General features: G+C 36.9%; 1 protein-coding gene across 1 annotated transcript in view; it reads right to left on the reverse strand.

Moving 5' to 3' along the window:
- The window catches only part of FANCL (Fanconi anemia complementation group L), a 29974-nt gene extending 13880 nt beyond the window's left edge, over positions 1 to 16094 (reverse strand). Inside the window, exons 1-5 of the mRNA XM_009282548.2 lie at positions 16040 to 16094; positions 14995 to 15055; positions 12339 to 12395; positions 10552 to 10649; positions 3815 to 3911 (exon numbers count right to left, since the gene is read on the reverse strand). Of these exons, the coding sequence (XP_009280823.2) occupies positions 3815 to 3911; positions 10552 to 10649; positions 12339 to 12395; positions 14995 to 15055; positions 16040 to 16065 (339 nt within the window). The 5' untranslated portion in view covers positions 16066 to 16094. The remainder of the gene's footprint in view (positions 1 to 3814; positions 3912 to 10551; positions 10650 to 12338; positions 12396 to 14994; positions 15056 to 16039) is intronic.
- Between the last annotated feature and the right edge of the window lie 3015 nt (positions 16095 to 19109).

Genomic DNA, 19109 nt, shown 5'->3' on the forward strand with positions numbered 1-19109 from the left:
GTAAACCTCAAATAAGGACAGTGTCTCTGTCTAATCAGATATCTGGCATCAAGTTATCAGAACTTTTCAAACGTGTCTCTGTTTTATGTAAAATGTAATTCTACAGTAATTAGTTTCCAATTGTTTTCTGTGGCAAAGAGCAAAAAAGAGACATAGCTTCCCTAGAGCACCCATTCTTCATTGCTTTGCTTTTAATAACAATCTAGTGGATTTATGGATTTCACAGAAATTTGTTTAAACTTGCTTTTTAATTCACCTTCATTTGTGGTTTGTGTTAGGTATCCACACTTTCCGAAGGCAACTCCTACAACTTGAATATCTTGGGCTTTACCATTTTACCAAATTGGTGGCAGACAAGTTAACTAACAATAACAGAGCAAGAGAAGCGGCACAACTCCTTCGGACAGGAGGCGGTGACAACTTAGAAAATGTGTATCCATAAATGCTGATACAGCTTCTTTTATTGTAGTGTTGCTGTTCTTGTATTGTAGGCATTGTGAGGTTAGTGGTTTTGTACTGTAGATATTATTTTTCATGAAATACTTCAATACTTGCATAGGAATAAACTTGTTTTCAATGTATAAAAGTATGCCTAGACCGAACTAAGCTGAACAATTTTTCCGTAGGATTGGGTTTAAGACTACCTCATTTAAATCCCAGCAGCGCTAGCCAGTTATGCGTTCACTTTCTTGGTAAGTAAATTCATTTTATGCGGTCTTTTGTAGGGTGCCTTTGAACAAGTGCTTGCAAACAGATTCTACTAACTTGCCATTCCTTAAAAAAAACCCAAACCAAAAAACCTACAGCACTTTTTCCCCTGCATTTTTAGTCAAATTTTCTTTAAGAGCACAATATCGTACTGTGCACCAGGTCACTGCCAAGAACTATGCAACAATGATTCTGTACATATGCACATGTTTTTAGACCTTGCAGAGTGAAATCCTGTATAAAATAAGGTGGGTGATTCCCCAGGAGACAGTGTTTTAAAATACTGTAGCAAAGCATATGAATGACCTCATATGTTATTAGTTACATTCAAATGTAGATGTCAGAAATCATCCTATTATTCTTTAGAACAATTTAAGCAATTATTAAACAAAATATTTATATTGTATTTTTGAGCACGCAGCTAACTTTATCTAGAAAAAGTATTTTCATAACCCTTGCCAAATCATTCCGATAATTACCAAAGCATCTTGATTACTACATGGCATGCAAATTCTTGCAGTGGCCTATTTGAATTCTTGGGATCTGAAATGGCAAGCACCCAACCCACTTCTCATGCAATACAAAATGAAATCTGATAAACAAAACCCAGTGTATTTGGTTTTATACTTGCAAAGATGCATGCTTTGTTTTCTGAAAACTTCTCCAGTCATTTATTTAAATTGTGAATGGATAAAGACTTCTGGACCAGGCATTTTCAACCAAATAAATCGGAAAACTATTTCACAAAATGTAATCTGAGCATTAAACAACATATCCTCTTCTGAGGTTTAAGCCTAATCATTTACAAAAGTCAAAATCGTGTAGCACGTGATTTGGCTAACATACCTAACTATATGACATGACCATTCGCAATTCTTCCAGGTTTAAACTGATCGCCCCAAGCTTCCTAGATGCTTTACAAACGCAGTTTATAGAGAGCAAGTGTTTTGAAAGGACAGTTCCCAAGACAAAGCACGCTAAGACAAGGGTAACAGGTGGAAACATTTGACAATGCATTAAGGAAAAGTCCTCAAAACACATCCAAACTGTTAAGAATGACAGCAAAGGAATATTTAGGGGATTATCTCAATACACGTGATAACCTTATGAAAAAGAGCTTCCTAAACCACTTATTGAAGAGTTTGTTCCAGAAAACATTGTCGGCAGGCTTATAAACTCATTTCACTGTATGGCATCCAGGAGGACAAGGCTGAACAAACCCATCTGCCAGAATACAGACAAGAGCCAGCAATATATGCTGGGGAGAAGTTTAGCTTGCATACTAATCTTAATCAAAGAAACAGCGTAACAAAAATAAGCATACTTTTATTAAAGCAGGTTATCAAAAGAAATCCCTTCAAAAAATACTTCAGAAGTGTCTTTTCAAATGTATTAGATATGTACATGAAGGAGAATCAAATCCCCATGTCACCAAAACCACGTTTCACATATACATTTTCTCTGGTGGCAAGTTTAAATGCCAGACATGGCTTAAAAAGGACAAGCAATTGATCCTTCACCATAACAATCACTGCGGGGGGGGGGAGGACAAAAAAAAGATTGATGATTACTTGTTACAACAGACAGGCTGGATAATCTAGTCTCTTTATTACACTATATCCTTAGTTGTTAGACGGTGCTTTCTTCTGCTATTAGGAGTCTCAGGTTGAGATATTCTATTACGATTAAGATAATACACAAGTTTTTACAAGAACAGAAAACGGTAAGCTCCATTCCCCTTACAGGATAGTGGTAAGTTAAGGCTAAACAGAACCAGCCAACGCGCAAGTGTAATAGTGTTTCACCATGGCAGCTGCTTGGTAAAAAAGGGTATATCACACTGTATTTTTTCCCCTGCACTTTTATACTTCCAAATAGTTAAAATACTTTACTTCAGTCGCATAAAGTCAAGAAAAAAAACTTAGGGGCAACAGGCTGCGCTTAAATTCTAGTGTCATACTGAAAATGGGAAAGCAGCTCCCTTATAAACAATGACAATACAGTCCGGTTACTCTCCTTGCACGTTAAATAGACCATAATTGTACTTCCAGATGTATTTTTTTCCATCAATATATTTCATAATGGACTGACTAGCAAATTAATCATGCATTCGTTACTCTGTGCATGTAGGATAGTTATACTCTTTTTTTTAAAATCCACTTTAGCAACCTCAATTCCCAAACAGTACTTTTTACACAGGCTCCTTTTTCCCCTCTAAGGTAAAATTAGCTTGTCTTACTAAAAAACTCCTGCTATATAAAGGAATATAGGAGGTCTGTGAAAATGAAATTTAATCTTACAATACCGTGCCCACTCCTCATCCCTTCAAGATTATTACTCCAGATGATGGACCAAGGATAGTCCCAAACAACAACGTTTAGACACTTGCGGATCCACTTTTTCCCCTAGACTGATTTTCTGAAGACAACAGCTATTACCATACAATTGTCACCATGCAGCCTGAATATTCATCATTTCTGATAAGAGATTTATGCCTTGAAATGAGAAATTCTGTGAACAAACACTGCAATTTGAGTTCAGTTCTCAGTACCAGGAAGAATTAACATTTTTCTGCTTCCACACAAGACCATGGATTTGCTTTGCAAGCACTGTCAAAATCAGCCAATTATTTAGACTAAAAGGAAATAATTTTTTTAACACAAGGAACTCACTTCTGTAGTCAGTTTTTCATAAATCTTTGTATCTATAGTTTTACCAGTAAGACTTGCTAAAGAAGCAACCCAACATACTCTAATTCTTGTTATATGCACAGTCTCTGGATGGAGTGATAATGAATGAAAGTCTCCCAGACGGCTTTGTCTGTAATCCAGTAAAATAGTTGCAATATCATAAAGTGTTTTTCATGTGATGCACAGTTTCACATGAAAAGATTCTTACAGATAACCATAACGCAATATTCATTTTAAATATAGTTAAAGTCTGAAAACTCTACTTTATGTAAAAAAAATTCTCAATGCCCCCCCCCATTATCTTTCAGAACAGCCCTCCCAACAAACCAAGAGCAACGCTCTAAAATCCTTATGAATTAAGAAAAAACCATTTTATTTCAAGGAGCCTTAAAATATTTTCTCCCACATAAATTCACCTTTGCATTTAACTTCAGAGTGATGAGATGCTGTCGACCACAAGAGTCTTCAGCTTTTAGCTTGATTGTGGTAAGACCAGTATCGACATATGCGACTCTGAAAGAGAAAAGAAAACTCTAACAGCATTGTAAGAAGTACAGTTTGAAATGTCTGCAATACTCTTATTAGTCTGTTACAAATATTAATCAGAGGAAGTCCTATATGCCAACCATTTCTGCTGTTCTAGATTTACTGCTGTTAATACACCAGTCTACTGCTTAATGCAGTCATATATCTTTGGGTTATTTACAATGTGTGTCAAGGCTCATGCTGTGGTCAGTGAGCACTGTGTTTCAGTTTTCCATCACTGGAACCTTTGACACACACAGCATGTTCCTGTCAGCCTCTACTTATGTACACATTAAACTTCCTGTCAAATCTTTGATCCATTTCTGCAGTTTCTTACTGTATGAGACTTTTATGCTCTTGATTTGCTTTTCTCTTCAATGAAGTTCCCTTTTATTATCAATACTATTATTGTGGAAAATTCAGTGGATATTGGTTCATATTCTGAAATTGATTTTCTGCAGAAAATAGTACCCAAACAGGTACAAAATGAGTTATTTATGATTATTTGCCTTCGTTTCATGACAGTTTTACACAGTCTACATGCACCCAAGCAAGTAGCAAGTACATACTAAATGCAAATAAGTTTTAAAACTTCTGACATAATCACTGACTCTTTACTTAAGATGTCACTGATTTGTGCTTCCCACAACAATGAAGACAAATACAATTGTAAAATACATTGTTCTGTACAACTGCCAAAAAGGTTCAGACTTCTCCGTATATTTAGCAGTGAACTGGGTGTGTGGATATTGTGGCATTTTTACTATGTCATTCTCATGTAAAGATAAAAAGCAGTCCAAGATTACCGTACAACTTATCACCCAGGCTGATGGAAAGACCTATCAGAGGTCAAAGAAAGCATCTGCTTGCTGGCCTAAGTAACTTTTTTTTTTTTTAAGCCATTCCATACTAGCCCAGTCACTCAAGCCAGCATGCTGGGAAAAATGGTTCTCTTTCAAGCCAAACTGACAACGGAGTTGTAGAAGCCTGTACAAGAAAAAGTAGACATACACCAAAGGGTGTGCACATTCCTAGGAAGGAAGTGAAAAGAAGAAAAGAAAATGATCTGCATAAATGACATAGCCTCAATACGAGGGAACTGAAAAATACAGATGGAAAAAGCAGTAGTGGTAGTAAGTAGGGAAGGAAATATATTATTTCATGTTTAATGCTGATTAACTTTAACGCAATATTAAATAGTCCTACAGATTCCTGGGAGTATTTTGACACTCCTTTTCTCCACAACAGCTGAAAGAAATAAGTCTTGATAAAAGTGGAATTCAACTGTAGTCAATTAAACTCGATTTATTTAGAAAGAATTAGAGCATTCTCCCTCTAATTGGAAAAAAATCATTACTCCCGCTTTGTTCCAACTTTACCTCAAAATTGTATCACAAAGTTTAATAAAGATAAGAAACTACCTGTATCCCACCCCTCCATCTACTGTTGCCTGGGGTGGGGAAATCCTAAACCAGCAGCTAAGGCACAGAAGGGTTACTGCAATAAAAGATATATCAGTGTTCAAAACAGAGCACAACTGGTGCCTGCATCAATGCACTTTGAGGTTAGACAGCAAAAGAGAACGGCAAAATTAAAGGGATGCTGTCAAGGTGTTTAGGATTTAAAATTATTTGTTCTGACAGTCATCTTGTTTGGACCACTTCACTCTTGAGGTGCCAGAAAGGTATGGATTATTTTAGTTTAAAATCAAACATTTTTTACAGTTCCTTACTCTATATTGGGTGGGAGGGAACAAGACTAAAAAATTATGTTTATTTCTTAGAGAGCAATGGACTTCACATTCAGTTTTATTGACAGTATAAATTAGACAAACTTTAAAAAAAAAAAAGTAAGCATTTGGAAAAGGTGCTAAGAGCACCAATAATGGCTACCCGCTTAATTATGTATAGAGGGATACATCGTAAAATGATTTTCAAGTTCTGTCCATTATTCAATTTTTATCATGTTTCTAGTTTTAGAATTCATATTTAAAGTATCTTTTAAAACCAATTTAAAATGTTGAGTTGGAGATAACAGAAAAAAACTGTAAAAAAATGTAGATTTTGTAAAAAAAAAAAAATGTCATCACAGCTATAAAGTGCCTCTACAATCCAGACAACTATTCAAGCTAAGCAACACACCACTTTTTAAGTATTGTTCATTACAAACCATGTACTCGGAGATTTTCTAGTAAAACATTCTCTTCCCTTTCAAACTTTTTCACAAACAGGACCACCGAGGAATAAAAAACTCCTCAGACAAGGGGCATACAGGGTTGAAAAAAGCCCAGATTGAAAATTCATAGCTAGCCTTCCTTCTTCTCAACAGAATGTAAAAACAGTAAACTGCCTCTGGGGAACGAAGGAGGATTCAATTTTCCATTTAGGATAGAAAAAAGGAACTCAGTAGCTTTGTGGCTACCTGTTCTGTAACATCACTCTACCATTCTTTGGATAAGAAGAGGTGAAAGGGTCAGTTCCATAGGACTGGAGAAAGTTGGACAATGCTGTAAAAGTCGTATGAACTTCCTCATATGATTGTATACTCAAATAAGGGATTGTTTACATAGGTGATATTTCAGTTATATAAACCTTTATTCCTCTGTTAGGCTCCATCATTTTATCACATAGAAAAAAATGGAATGACCATAAAGATGGAAAGCCTCAGTCAAATCTCTGAAGCACTGTAATGCAGCATAACACGCGAATGATTGAGAGCACATGACAAGGCCAGATTCCCTTGGAAATGGAGAAGGCAAGAAGAGAAGATACTTTCTACAAAAAAACTTGGCAAGTATCAAGCAGAAATGCATCGAGACTTGAGAGATCATGACTCACACCATGGACTTAAGAGATACTAGCAACCTTTATGAATCCACGTGAGGGTGATAAGAGTCCTACAAATGTTTTATAGTCGATAATTTACCTTCCCAAGACATTGTCATTGAATCAACTAGCAAGATTATGAGATAGTATTAGAAGAGCCTTTCCTATAGCTTAATACTACTACATGTGTACTCTCTCCCACCTCAGCTGATTAGGTTTGTGCTGGTATTTTTCCACGTTCTTAAAACGAAGGAAGTATCCTCCTTCGAACTCCTCAGCTGTTAGGATAGCACTTAGCGTTGGAAATTTGGTACAATTTTATAACCTGTTGAACTGTGACTTTTGTGTACAAGTATTTGAATATGAAAGCATATTCACCCTCCCCCACACCTAAATTAGGTCAAAGAATCAAGTTTTCTGTATCACAGAGAAAGTGATTGTATCTAATCACAGCAGCCTGCCCATTTGCAATCCTCATTACTGTTTGTACTTCCAGTGGTTTAGGACAAAAGAGGTGCAATATCACTGCAGATAATGTCTTTAATTTGTTTCTGAGAAACTTCACATATTCCGTAGATAAAAGCCCTTAGAACACACTAAATTTGTGCCATACCTGAGAGCTTCTTAACTCACTTCAGAAGTAAAGGAACCACAGCCTATTGCTTTGATTCTCTTTCAAACAAAATATCCTCCAGTTTTGCAGTTGGATTTGGATGCAGTCAGCTTCCAGCATGACCCAAAACTCACTAGGAAAAAAAGTAAGTCTAGGGTCCGCAACAAGCCAGTTCTTTTCTAAGAAAAATCCTGACAAATGAAGCTGGAGGCTTCTCAAGGTGTGAGCAGTGATTGATCCTTACTGCCAGTACTAAATGCAGGCTTAGTTTTGTGCTGAAAGACCATACCAGGATGTTTTGAACTAACATGCAAATACGCATCACCTGCAACTCAAAATCAGTCTAGGTTAAGAGGCCTTCTTAGTAGTTCATTTTAGTGTGCTTTTAACAATATAATTAGAGGTGTAGCTTACTAATGTACTTCAAATCGCCTCTCTAGGTTATTCTCCTTCCAATTCACAGTAAACCAGATATGATCTCCTACGTACAGCCTAGCCCTTTGATTAATGATTGACTTCCCCAACCAAAAAAACCCAATCAAATAGAGACCTTATCTGTAACATAAGTCAATCAAGAGGTGTATGTTTACTGAGTTACATGACTGCACTGGACAAAAGCACAGCATAAGTTGTGTGTCTACATGAAGACCATCTTTGCCTAGAAACCAAGTCAAATTCTGCCCTAGAAGCACGCTCTCTGATAAAACACTGATGTGCTTTTTAATATAAACCACTGGATGTTTTGTATGTACAGCAAGTCAGAAGAAGTATCAGGTTTGAGATAAGCTACTAAATCGTATTTTCAAAGTGTATTTTTAGTATACTCAGCTACATACTATATTCATATATGAAATTATAAATATAGTACATTTTACATACTTATATCTTTAAAGTGTATTTATTGTATGTCAGTGTCTGTTTTGCTGGCATGGGCTTTTTGAAGTGGGGTTTGTTTTTCTGTTTTTTTCCATTTTGGGAGAGCAGGCATGATTCAAAATTTACTTCCCATGTGTTTAGGAAATTGTAACTAATAAACTATATTAATATATGAAATTATAAATATAGTACATTTTACATACTTATATCTTTAAAGTGTATTTATTGTATGTCAGTGTCTGTTTTGCTGGCATGGGCTTTTTGAAGTGGGGTTTGTTTTTCTGTTTTTTTCCATTTTGGGAGAGCAGGCATGATTCAAAATTTACTTCCCATGTGTTTAGGAAATTGTAACTAATATTCTCAGATCTGAGTCTGAGAAATTTGAATAGAGTATGTCATCAGCTGGCACAACTACATACTTAATAACGGAAATCACTGAAAAAACTTCAGCTGATTTAACAAGGATGTTTTAAATCTTTAAATAAATGTGGGCCTTCAAAGCAAATTCCTACTTAATGTTAATCACGTTATTTACTTATATACAAATCAGGTGAGAAAACCCAAAACTATTCTTAAACCGAAGGTTTCTTTATTTCATCCAGCAAAATAAACACTTGTTAAAGTTAACTTACCATCCAAGACTAAGGTAAAAGTAGACTTGTCTTGTTGAAAACCGCAAATGTAGACTTTTTTTTTTAACTTTCATTTTACTGAAACTAAAAATTAGCTTCTTATTCAAAACTCTTCAACATCCTACAAAATCTTTTGTCTTGACCCCCCCAAAAGAAGGCACTGAGAGATTAATTGCACATTATTAAAGACAGCCTTCAAATATATTTCCTTAATGCCTCCCTACACAGAACCAGCTACCTCCTTCAACCCCATAGAGGTCTCCTGGAGGTTCTAGGGGAGAGGATAGAAATCAGTCCATCCCAGGCTCTCTGCTGGAGGAGGAGAAGACTCAGTATCAGAGAACTTGCCAGTGGTGGCACACGTGATGGCAGTTAAAGCTTTTCAAGTAAAAGTCTGCAAAACAGGAAGCTTTGCAGATTTCTGAAAAATTTCCACACGGACCTTGTGTACTCGATCACAACTGTGTGTTCCTTCAGGTTGCTATAGGAGGTATGAGGAGAACAACCTTGCTTTCCTCTGTAGGAGGATGAAATTAGATTTGTTCTATGAGCTCATATGAGAGTATATGGGACTGTGAATAATATAATCTGTTTGCACTCATTCAAGACCCTAATGAGAAGGCACCCAGAGGCATGAAATGTGTACATTTCATTCCTCAACACAGTCAAATATCCTTTCCTGATGTGACATTCTTCCCCATGGTATTAAACCAACCATTTTAGTTGGGGTGAAAAGATTCACTTCTAGTTCTCCTTCCCCCAGAAGACGACCTGAACCGTCACTTCTTGTTCCACAGATACTCAATTTATAGTACAGCATATACATGAAACCACGTTCTTGGGTGCACTGAGCCTCCATCCCCAGGTGACACAGTTTATACTCTCCTTGTGCAGTAACCAACATTTTTGCCGCTTGGAAATGCCCCCCTGCTCCCCCAGACATGGTCTGCTTGCAATGTTTTTGGAGACTAAGGAATGCTTTTCCATAGCCCTCATCTCTGTTTGGGCCCATCTGGGTAGCAAAAAATACATCTAAGTTTCTCTCTGTGGGTGTTGCAAAGAGCTGGCTGTTTGGAAGTTCTGGATTTACAGCTTTCCAAATTCTCCCCTCCACTCACTTTTTTTTTTTTTTTTTAGATTTTCCCTTTTTTACCTTTTTGTGGATGAACTATGTTATTCCTTTGTCTAAGGAGATCCTTGTGCTATGGAGAGCAAGATAGAACTATTCTTTAAAGATAATTATTCTAGTTCTAAAAAATGTATGAACTGTTTTTATGAAGGCATAAAGGTACACGATGATCAACCCTAGCATATGGGAATAGCCAAAAAAAGCTGTACGAAGTAGGAAAAAGAAGGAAGAAAAAGGAGAACTATAAGAGTTGTATTAAATATGTTTACTATGCCAATATTTCATAGGTCAAAGAAGAATTGATTTCTTAGTAGTAGCATCTCACCTTTCAGCTCAGTTATTTGAGACTGAAAATAAACCTTCAATTGATACAGGTTTGTTGGCTTTTTTTTTTTTTTAATTAAAAACAAAGCAGCAGAGTTTTTAAAGCAAAATCAGTTTCTGAACAGGATAAATTAACAGAACAAGTACATTTGATATGTTCAACTCACAAATACAAAAGAAGAACAGATATTCTAAAGATAATGTCTGTTAAGAAATAAAATAAACATACTTATCCCAACCCAGTATTTCCAGATCTCTGACAAGACAGGAGTAGTATTCTGGCGGCCGTGGTATATGCAGGTCTTGTGTATTCTTTAAAGCAATTTCCTGTTTAAAAGAACATTAAAAACATCATTAAGAAAGATTTCAATATTTTTGCATCTATTTAGTCATGTGATTTTTGCAATTCATTCAAAAATATTAAGCTTATGTAAAATTAACTGTACACTGCATTTGTTTTGTTATAGCCTCCAGCTAAAGCAGACAAAGAAGCTGTTTGGTAAATTACTTCAGATACTGGTAATGAAAACATCTGCAATTTAAAAAAAACCCACAGATGTTGATAACATAGTCTTCAGATGCAAATATCAAATGTGCCTCTTTTTCAGCTAATAAATTTGAAGTCAAGCATCTTGACTGAAGTAACATTTCAAAAGAAGGTTCTATTAAGCCCACAGCTGTCTCCGGGGCTCCCCAGCCACAAAAGACAACACATACATGAAATCTCCCATATTATTTTTAAGTAAGTATATACAACTTTATATAACAATCAAAAAAAAAATTTCAAAAAATCAATTTCTCAATTTTAACATCATAGGATCCCAGAGAGTAAGTTTTGGTACAGACACTCATCAAGTATGTCATAATGCCTCAAAAAAATTTTTATCAAAAAGCTAATGCCACGTTACAGAGAAAAACAAAACCAAACCATATGTTCCACATTTGCGTTGTGCTACTTGTTCTTTAAAACTGTAGTTGAGTTAAAATTATGCTTACAGGACAATAAATTAATGAAATTTATAATAAAATTATTAATAAAAGAAATTTAAATAAAAGAAATAGAATTAATCAGTATAACAATCATTTCTGCCCAGTTCTCCCACAGTGTCTTCTGTTGTTTTTACTATCTGCGTTGAGGATCACTATTTTACTATTTTGAATGAATTATACTTTCATTGCATTCTCATTTTATAAGTGCTTGTGTAGCCAGGCAAATAAACTGGAATAGCTATTGTGAAATATTCCAAAATAGCCACATGTAGACATTCTTATTGAGTCTTATTCCAAGCACCTTTGCCTGGTTTAGTGTAATCCAGCTTGGCAGGGATTGAACCAATACTGAGGAAAGGCATTCCTGGCATAGAACAGTAGCGTAATACCAGGAGGGTATTTTTGTTGTTGTTTTGAAGAATACTTACTGCGTTTTATTTCTAAGTTAAGTAGGTTATACCCAAGTATTCTTTGCCAAGAATGCTCATAGAATCATGTTTTACTAACAGACAAGAAATTGTCAGTTTCATGTTGTTAACTAAAGACTTTGCTACTCTTCAATCCCAGATTAGAAAAACTTTTAAAAAAAGAATAAACAGCAGTCTCTGAACTATAAAAAAAAGCTTTCTGCATTTATTGGTCAAGTTGTCACAGAGGTGAAAACACCTTCAGTAATCCACTGACTGTATAATCCTTTGTATGATGATAAGCCTTCTTTACCACCTGGACAATACCACGAATTCCAAGAAAATCACTGTAAAGAGGATGGCTCTATACTGAGATCCCTTGCCCGGATTTTAATTTTTCTATAACACTCCAATTTCCAAAGAGTACAGTTACTTAAAATCCTAAAGGATAGTTATACAAATATTACATGAACAGCCTACATACAAAATCACCTCTTCCTAAAAAAAAAACAAAACCAAACATAAATTCATCTATCAAACAGTAAACTGTAAAAAACTGAAAGTGAAAACCAAAGCTATAAGAACATCCCATCTCCTACATACATATTCTGTCACTTACCAAAATAGTTTTCAGCTCCACCATAAAACTGGCAAGATCTGGACAGCTCTGCAACCTCTGGAGGGAACACAATATCAGTTCATTTTCTTCAACTCATAACTTTTAGTGGCAAATAATTTCAGGCTAACTGTCTATTTTTCTAGTATTGTCAAACCAACTAACATAAAAAAACCCAACCGTACACCACGTTTAAGTATTTCAACTACAGAACAAATCTCCCAGACTACAGGAAACTACTAAAAATTAACCATCACCTTCGTCACATCATGTCACATTACACATTTCTATAGTTTATGAAGACTTTACACTTGATGTATTTATGAAGACATTTATGAATACTTTAGTCTTCACCAATGAGAACAGAAGCTTTAGAATCACTCAAAAATGTTTCTTAGTTGGTTACATTTTCTTTAGGAACTCTCCAGACCTGCCTTCTTTTAGATGCTGTACATGATTAAGGAGCCCTGTCTATCTTCAGATGCGGTACATATTTACACTTCAGTTTCCTTGGCTCTGTATCTTGGATTACTCCCAACTCACAACCCTTGTTCTACAAAGGGGTGCACAGTCCATGAGATACAGTGTCTCAACTAGCACAGGTAGCAAAGATGCCTTCTTAGAAACAAAACGTTCCTCGTGACTGCAGAGCTGTTGTATCCTTGCTCCAAAGCTGCTCCTGGATAGGACAGTTTAACTTAGAGTCCTTGACTGTCTACAACACAGCATGAGCTAGGTCTATCAATAATTAATGTGAATTCTCTTCTTTGCATTATGAACAGTTTGTAAAAAATAAATATATAAAAAAGGAAAAACAAAACCTCATTTCTAATTGAGAGATTAAAGAAAAATTCCAGTAAAATGTCAGAACGATTTTTAATCAATGGCTGCTATCTCAATCTTCAACAAAATAAAGCTTGAATAAAAATAAGTATTTACTAAATTCTACCCATCTCTCTTTAGATTGACCTGCAAATCCTCCAGCATTTCAAAATAAATCTTGGCTATACAATGAAAGGAGAGTTCTTTAACACTTTTACAATAGGTGCGTGAGTATAAGCTTTTCAGAATTATTATAAGCACGCATTTAACAGAAACGGTCTTAAAAGTTGTATACCTGCTTTAAAATATGCCGATATCCATGCAGTATCTTCTTTAGGTGCCAGCTACACTCTATCCTAGACAAACAGTATTTCGTATAAATTTCAAATTCACAGTACGTGATTTTTGTAAGAGATCAGAAAGCCTGCTATACAACAACTTAAGTTTTTCTTCAAGAAAAACCCAAAGTAAACAATACTTCAAAATTTCTTTGAGTTTTCATATTCAGTTATTTAAAACTTTCAAATGTCACTATCCCTAAGCCCATTAAAAATTAAGCATTTACCTACAAAAGCCTGTTCTTTGCTGACAACAACAACATAATTCTTGCAAGCTAATATGACTTCATAAAATATACCAATATTTTAAAATTATATCCTGAAAATGTCAAAGTTGCCTATAATGTGGTTTTAAGTATCCGACCTAGAATGTAATAAAGCTGTCAAATACCACATCTGTTCACAGTTCAGAGCAGGCTGGCCTAGGCAGAAGTATGGAATACAACGTTGCAGACTAATCCATGCATGTGTGCATACACACAATACACCCCCCGCCCCCCCCCATACTACTATGGTAAACACTCACAGGAATAACAACAGAGCTTTTAAAGAAAAGTCCAACCGTACACCACGTTTAAGTATTTCAACTACAGAACAAATCTCCCAGACTACAGGAAACTACTAAAAATTAACCATCACCTTCGTCACATCATGTCACATTACACATTTCTATAGTTTATGAAGACTTTACACTTGATGTATTTATGAAGACATTTATGAATACTTTAGTCTTCACCAATGAGAAGAGAAGCTTTAGAATCACTCAAAAATGTTTCTTAGTTGGTTACATTTTCTTTAGGAACTCTCCAGACCTGCCTTCTTTTAGATGCTGTACATGATTAAGGAGCCCTGTCTATCTTCAGATGCGGTACATATTTACACTTCAGTTTCCTTGGCTCTGTATCTTGGATTACTCCCAACTCACAACCCTTGTTCTACAAAGGGGTGCACAGTCCATGAGATACAGTGTCTCAACTAGCACAGGTAGCAAAGATGCCTTCTTAGAAACAAAACGTTCCTCGTGACTGCAGAGCTGTTGTATCCTTGCTCCAAAGCTGCTCCTGGATAGGACAGTTTAACTTAGAGTCCTTGACTGTCTACAACACAGCATGAGCTAGGTCTATCAATAATTAATGTGAATTCTCTTCTTTGCATTATGAACAGTTTGTAAAAAATAAATATATAAAAAAGGAAAAACAAAACCTCATTTCTAATTGAGAGATTAAAGAAAAATTCCAGTAAAATGTCAGAACGATTTTTAATCAATGGCTGCTATCTCAATCTTCAACAAAATAAAGCTTGAATAAAAATAAGTATTTACTAAATTCTACCCATCTCTCTTTAGATTGACCTGCAAATCCTCCAGCATTTCAAAATAAATCTTGGCTATACAATGAAAGGAGAGTTCTTTAACACTTTTACAATAGGTGCGTGAGTATAAGCTTTTCAGAATTATTATAAGCACGCATTTAACAGAAACGGTCTTAAAAGTTGTATACCTGCTTTAAAATATGCCGATATCCATGCAGTATCTTCTTTAGGTGCCAGCTACACTCTATCCTAGACAAACAGTATTTCGTATAAATTTCAAATTCACAGTACGTGATTTTTGTAAGAGATCAGAAAGCCTGCTATACAACAACTTAAGTTTTTCTTCAAGAAAAACCCAAAGTAAACAATACTTCAAAATTTCTTTGAGTTTTCATATTCAGTTATTTAAAACTTTCAAATGTCACTATCCCTAAGCCCATTAAAAATTAAGCATTTACCTACAAAAGCCTGTTCTTTGCTGACAACAACAACATAATTCTTGCAAGCTAATATGACTTCATAAAATATACCAATATTTTAAAATTATATCCTGAAAATGTCAAAGTTGCCTATAATGTGGTTTTAAGTATCCGACCTAGAATGTAATAAAGCTGTCAAATACCACATCTGTTCACAGTTCAGAGCAGGCTGGCCTAGGCAGAAGTATGGAATACAACGTTGCAGACTAATCCATGCATGTGTGCATACACACAATACACCCCCCGCCCCCCCCCATACTACTATGGTAAACACTCACAGGAATAACAACAGAGCTTTTAAAGAAAAGTTGGGTAACGCAAATTAGTATGTATTAACAGGAAAGAGAAAATGATGGTTAGCATAGCTTTTGTTAATTCAGGTATATAATTGCTTAAATTTACAACTTTGCACTGAATTTTCTGTTTCCCAAATGGTGACATATAAGTAGTCCGATTTAAATAAACATTTTTTCCCACGTGCATTAATTTATATATAAATACAACCAATTAATTACAACAGGTTTCAAAGTTAATTAACAACAAAATATTTTGATATAGGCAATGTTTATTGTCAGCGTTTATTAACACTGATGCTGTACAATTTTGTTGTGAGGTTAAGTTTTAACCAGTAAGAATTAATTAGCAACACTGATATTGGAAAAAATAATAATTCATATGCATATCCATCATTGCTTTTATCAAAATAAACTTTTGTTACATACACTTACAAATTGTTTTCATAAAACTGTCCTACCTTGCATTTTTCAGTTGCAAATCCATTGGTAACAGTACCCTGATATGGAAGTCTCTACCCTTGAAAATAAACATTTAGTTAATAGGAAGGTCAGCAAAGAAAAATAGTTAGACGCTTGTGGGAAGTATTCCCCATAAGATCAGCTACTAAGAAAGAAAGTTTGTCTTATCTGACTTTCAGGAATATTTTTCAGAATTTCTTTATTTAGGAAGAAGCAGCAGCATGAGTGACAGGTAGAAATAACGCTGATTTTAATTCTGAAGTTGAAATACTCTTGACCTCTAACTCACAATATTCAGTAAAAACTCTTCAGTGCATCACATTTCATGAAGCAAAAAATAACACCTTTGAGAAGAAAAATAAACATTATCCAAATCTGGACAAAACCAAGAAATATAATTTAATCCAAGTCATGCTAAAGTACACGAAAGTCTGTCTTCAACTCAAGTCAAAACAGACTTTTATCATAAAAGTACTATACTACAAAGGAACTTGGGCACTCATCCACAACACATTTCAGCAAGGTTTTAGAAACTGTAAACAAAAACAGCCCCAAGTACATGAATGCCATTTTTTTTCCTGTTAGTGCAATCCGTATGGGGCAGTTCCTAAATGCCACCTACTTGTATTTTCAGCAATTGTCCCGATTTGTGATCCTCCCTCTAACTTCTTATGGGATGATCAAAATAAAACTGAGATAAAGAAGGTTTGTGAGTAGGTTTAACTCCTCCCTGAAGCAAAGAGGACAGTTAACTCATCTCAAAACTTTTATTCCAGACTCTGTTCCAGCTCAGCATACCTTGAATTCTGTCCACAAACTGAGATTTCTTCAGCAGGAAGTTAAGAACAAAACCAGATTTTTTTCCTGTGATTAGATGACCGATACAGTGGATGCTTTATCTCAATTTCAGAAAGGCTTTTAATACTGTTTCCCATAACATCCTCACAGACAAACTGAAGAAGGATGAACTATAAGCTGACAGTGAGGTGGACTGAAAACTTGCAGAACTGCTGGGCTCAAAGGGTTGTGATCAGCAGGATGAGGTCCAGCTGGAGGCCCCTGACTAACGGTGCACACCAGGGGTCAGTCCTGGGACTGACACTATTTGGCCTTCATTAGTGACCTGGATGATGGGACAGGTTGCACCCACCTCCCTCAGCAAGTTAGCAGAGGACACAAAACTAGGAGGAGTGGTTGATAGACTGTGTGATTGTGCTACCATTCAGAGGGACCTCAACGGGCTGAGGAAACGGGCTTACAGGAACCTCACGAACTTAAGAAAGTGCAAAGTCTTGCACCGGGAGAGGATTCACCCCACGCACCAGCACACGCTGGTGGCTGACCAGCTAGAGAGCAACTCTGCAGAAAGGGACCTGGTGGTCCTCGTGGACATGAAGTTGACCGTGAGCCAGCAATGCACCCTTGCAGCAAAGAAGGCCAATAGCCTTGTGTGCTGGATTAGGCAGAGCATTTCCAACAGGTTGAGGGGGGTGATACTTCGCCTCTGGTCAGCACCGGTGAGGCACACCTGGAGTGCTGGGTCCCCAGTACAAGAAAGGCGTGGACATACTGGAGTTAGTCCAGTGAAGACCTATGAAGGTGATTAAGAGCTTGAAGCATCTCTCATACAAGGAGAGACTGAGGGAGCTGGGACTGGTTAGCCTGGAGAAAAGACGACTCAGGGGGGATCTTGCCAGTGTGTACAAATACCTGATAGAGGAGGACTAAAGAAGATGTAGCCCAACTCTGAGTGACACACACTGACAGGATGAGAGGCAATGGGTACAAGTTGAAATACGGGAAATTTCACCTAAATGCAATGAAAGAGACTCAGTAACAATGAGGGTGGTCAAACACTGGAACAGGCTGCCTGAGAGGCTGCGCAGTCTCCATGCTTGGAGATATTCAAAACCCGACTGGACATGGTCTTGAGCAACCTGCTCCAGCTGACTCTGCTAGAGGACCTCCAGAGGTTCCTTTCAACCTGAGTGTTTCTGTGATGTTCACAAGCCAAAACAAGATACCTGTTTCAGAGCTGAATATAACCCATTGGCACATCAGTTGCTTCCAAACTCCTCCAAAGCTGATGTTTACTGTACACTTAAATTAAGCACATAACCTCAGACTGCTACATTATGGCCTTAGCCCTAATCAAAAAATCACATCTGAGAACAGACGCTCACACTCACATCTTAACCTTCCCATTAACTCCAAGATGCATTCTAACACACAGAGCATTTCAAAAGTTGCAGCTGTTAGAGTAATGCAGATATAAACACACGCTTGCAAATGTCTTGTGAAAGTTGAATACAAGAATCACAAAAAACCTTCCTGAATTTTGACTGCAAAACTACATTTCTCAAAATGCAAGTGTGACACAGCCCATGTCTTTTGACTTTTATTTATTTTTGTAGGAAGAAAATCCCACGCTATTTCTAAATGAAAATATACCCGTTAAGAGCTGTTTCTGTGGTCTGTGTGCACGCACATGTGATATTTTAATGAGCCATGGCTGTAGTGTCACTGCATAGTGCCTCTGATGGTAAAGCTGGCTTAAGAGCATCCACTCTCAACCTGTCTCAGGTGCTGTTCTTCTCCCTGCACTGCAATTTACCAGATCCTCAGGGAGATGATGCACCTACTTAAGCTGAAACCTCACAAACACAATAAGCGAAAGGAAAATACCCACAATTAGTCATCTGCTTCAACCTTTACCCTAGGCCAAAAGTGCAGGCACGTTGAATCTGCCCCCAAAAAAAACATCTGCCAGAGCAACAAATCCAGCCCACAAGCCATCAGCGAGACCGCGCCACCAAAAGAAGAGCAATTCCACCTGCACAAACAGTGCAAACCCGCGGGATCGCGACGCGGGCGCCTCTCCACAGCACCCGGCAGGGAACCAGGCGCAGGAAGGCACCGCAAGCTGAGGGGCCCCGCTACGCCCCCCGGCATTTCCTGCTTCACAAACCCGGCGGCTCCGCGCTCGGCCGGGAAGCGGCCGGCCCCGGCTAAGGGGTGAGGCGGGAAGCGCTCCCCCCTCACACAGACTCGGTCACGGGGTTGCCCGCG

The sequence above is a fragment of the Aptenodytes forsteri genome, unplaced genomic scaffold (assembly GCF_000699145.1).
Source record: "Aptenodytes forsteri isolate BGI_AS27 unplaced genomic scaffold, ASM69914v1 Scaffold5, whole genome shotgun sequence".
In the NCBI taxonomy this organism is placed as follows: domain Eukaryota; kingdom Metazoa; phylum Chordata; class Aves; order Sphenisciformes; family Spheniscidae; genus Aptenodytes; species Aptenodytes forsteri.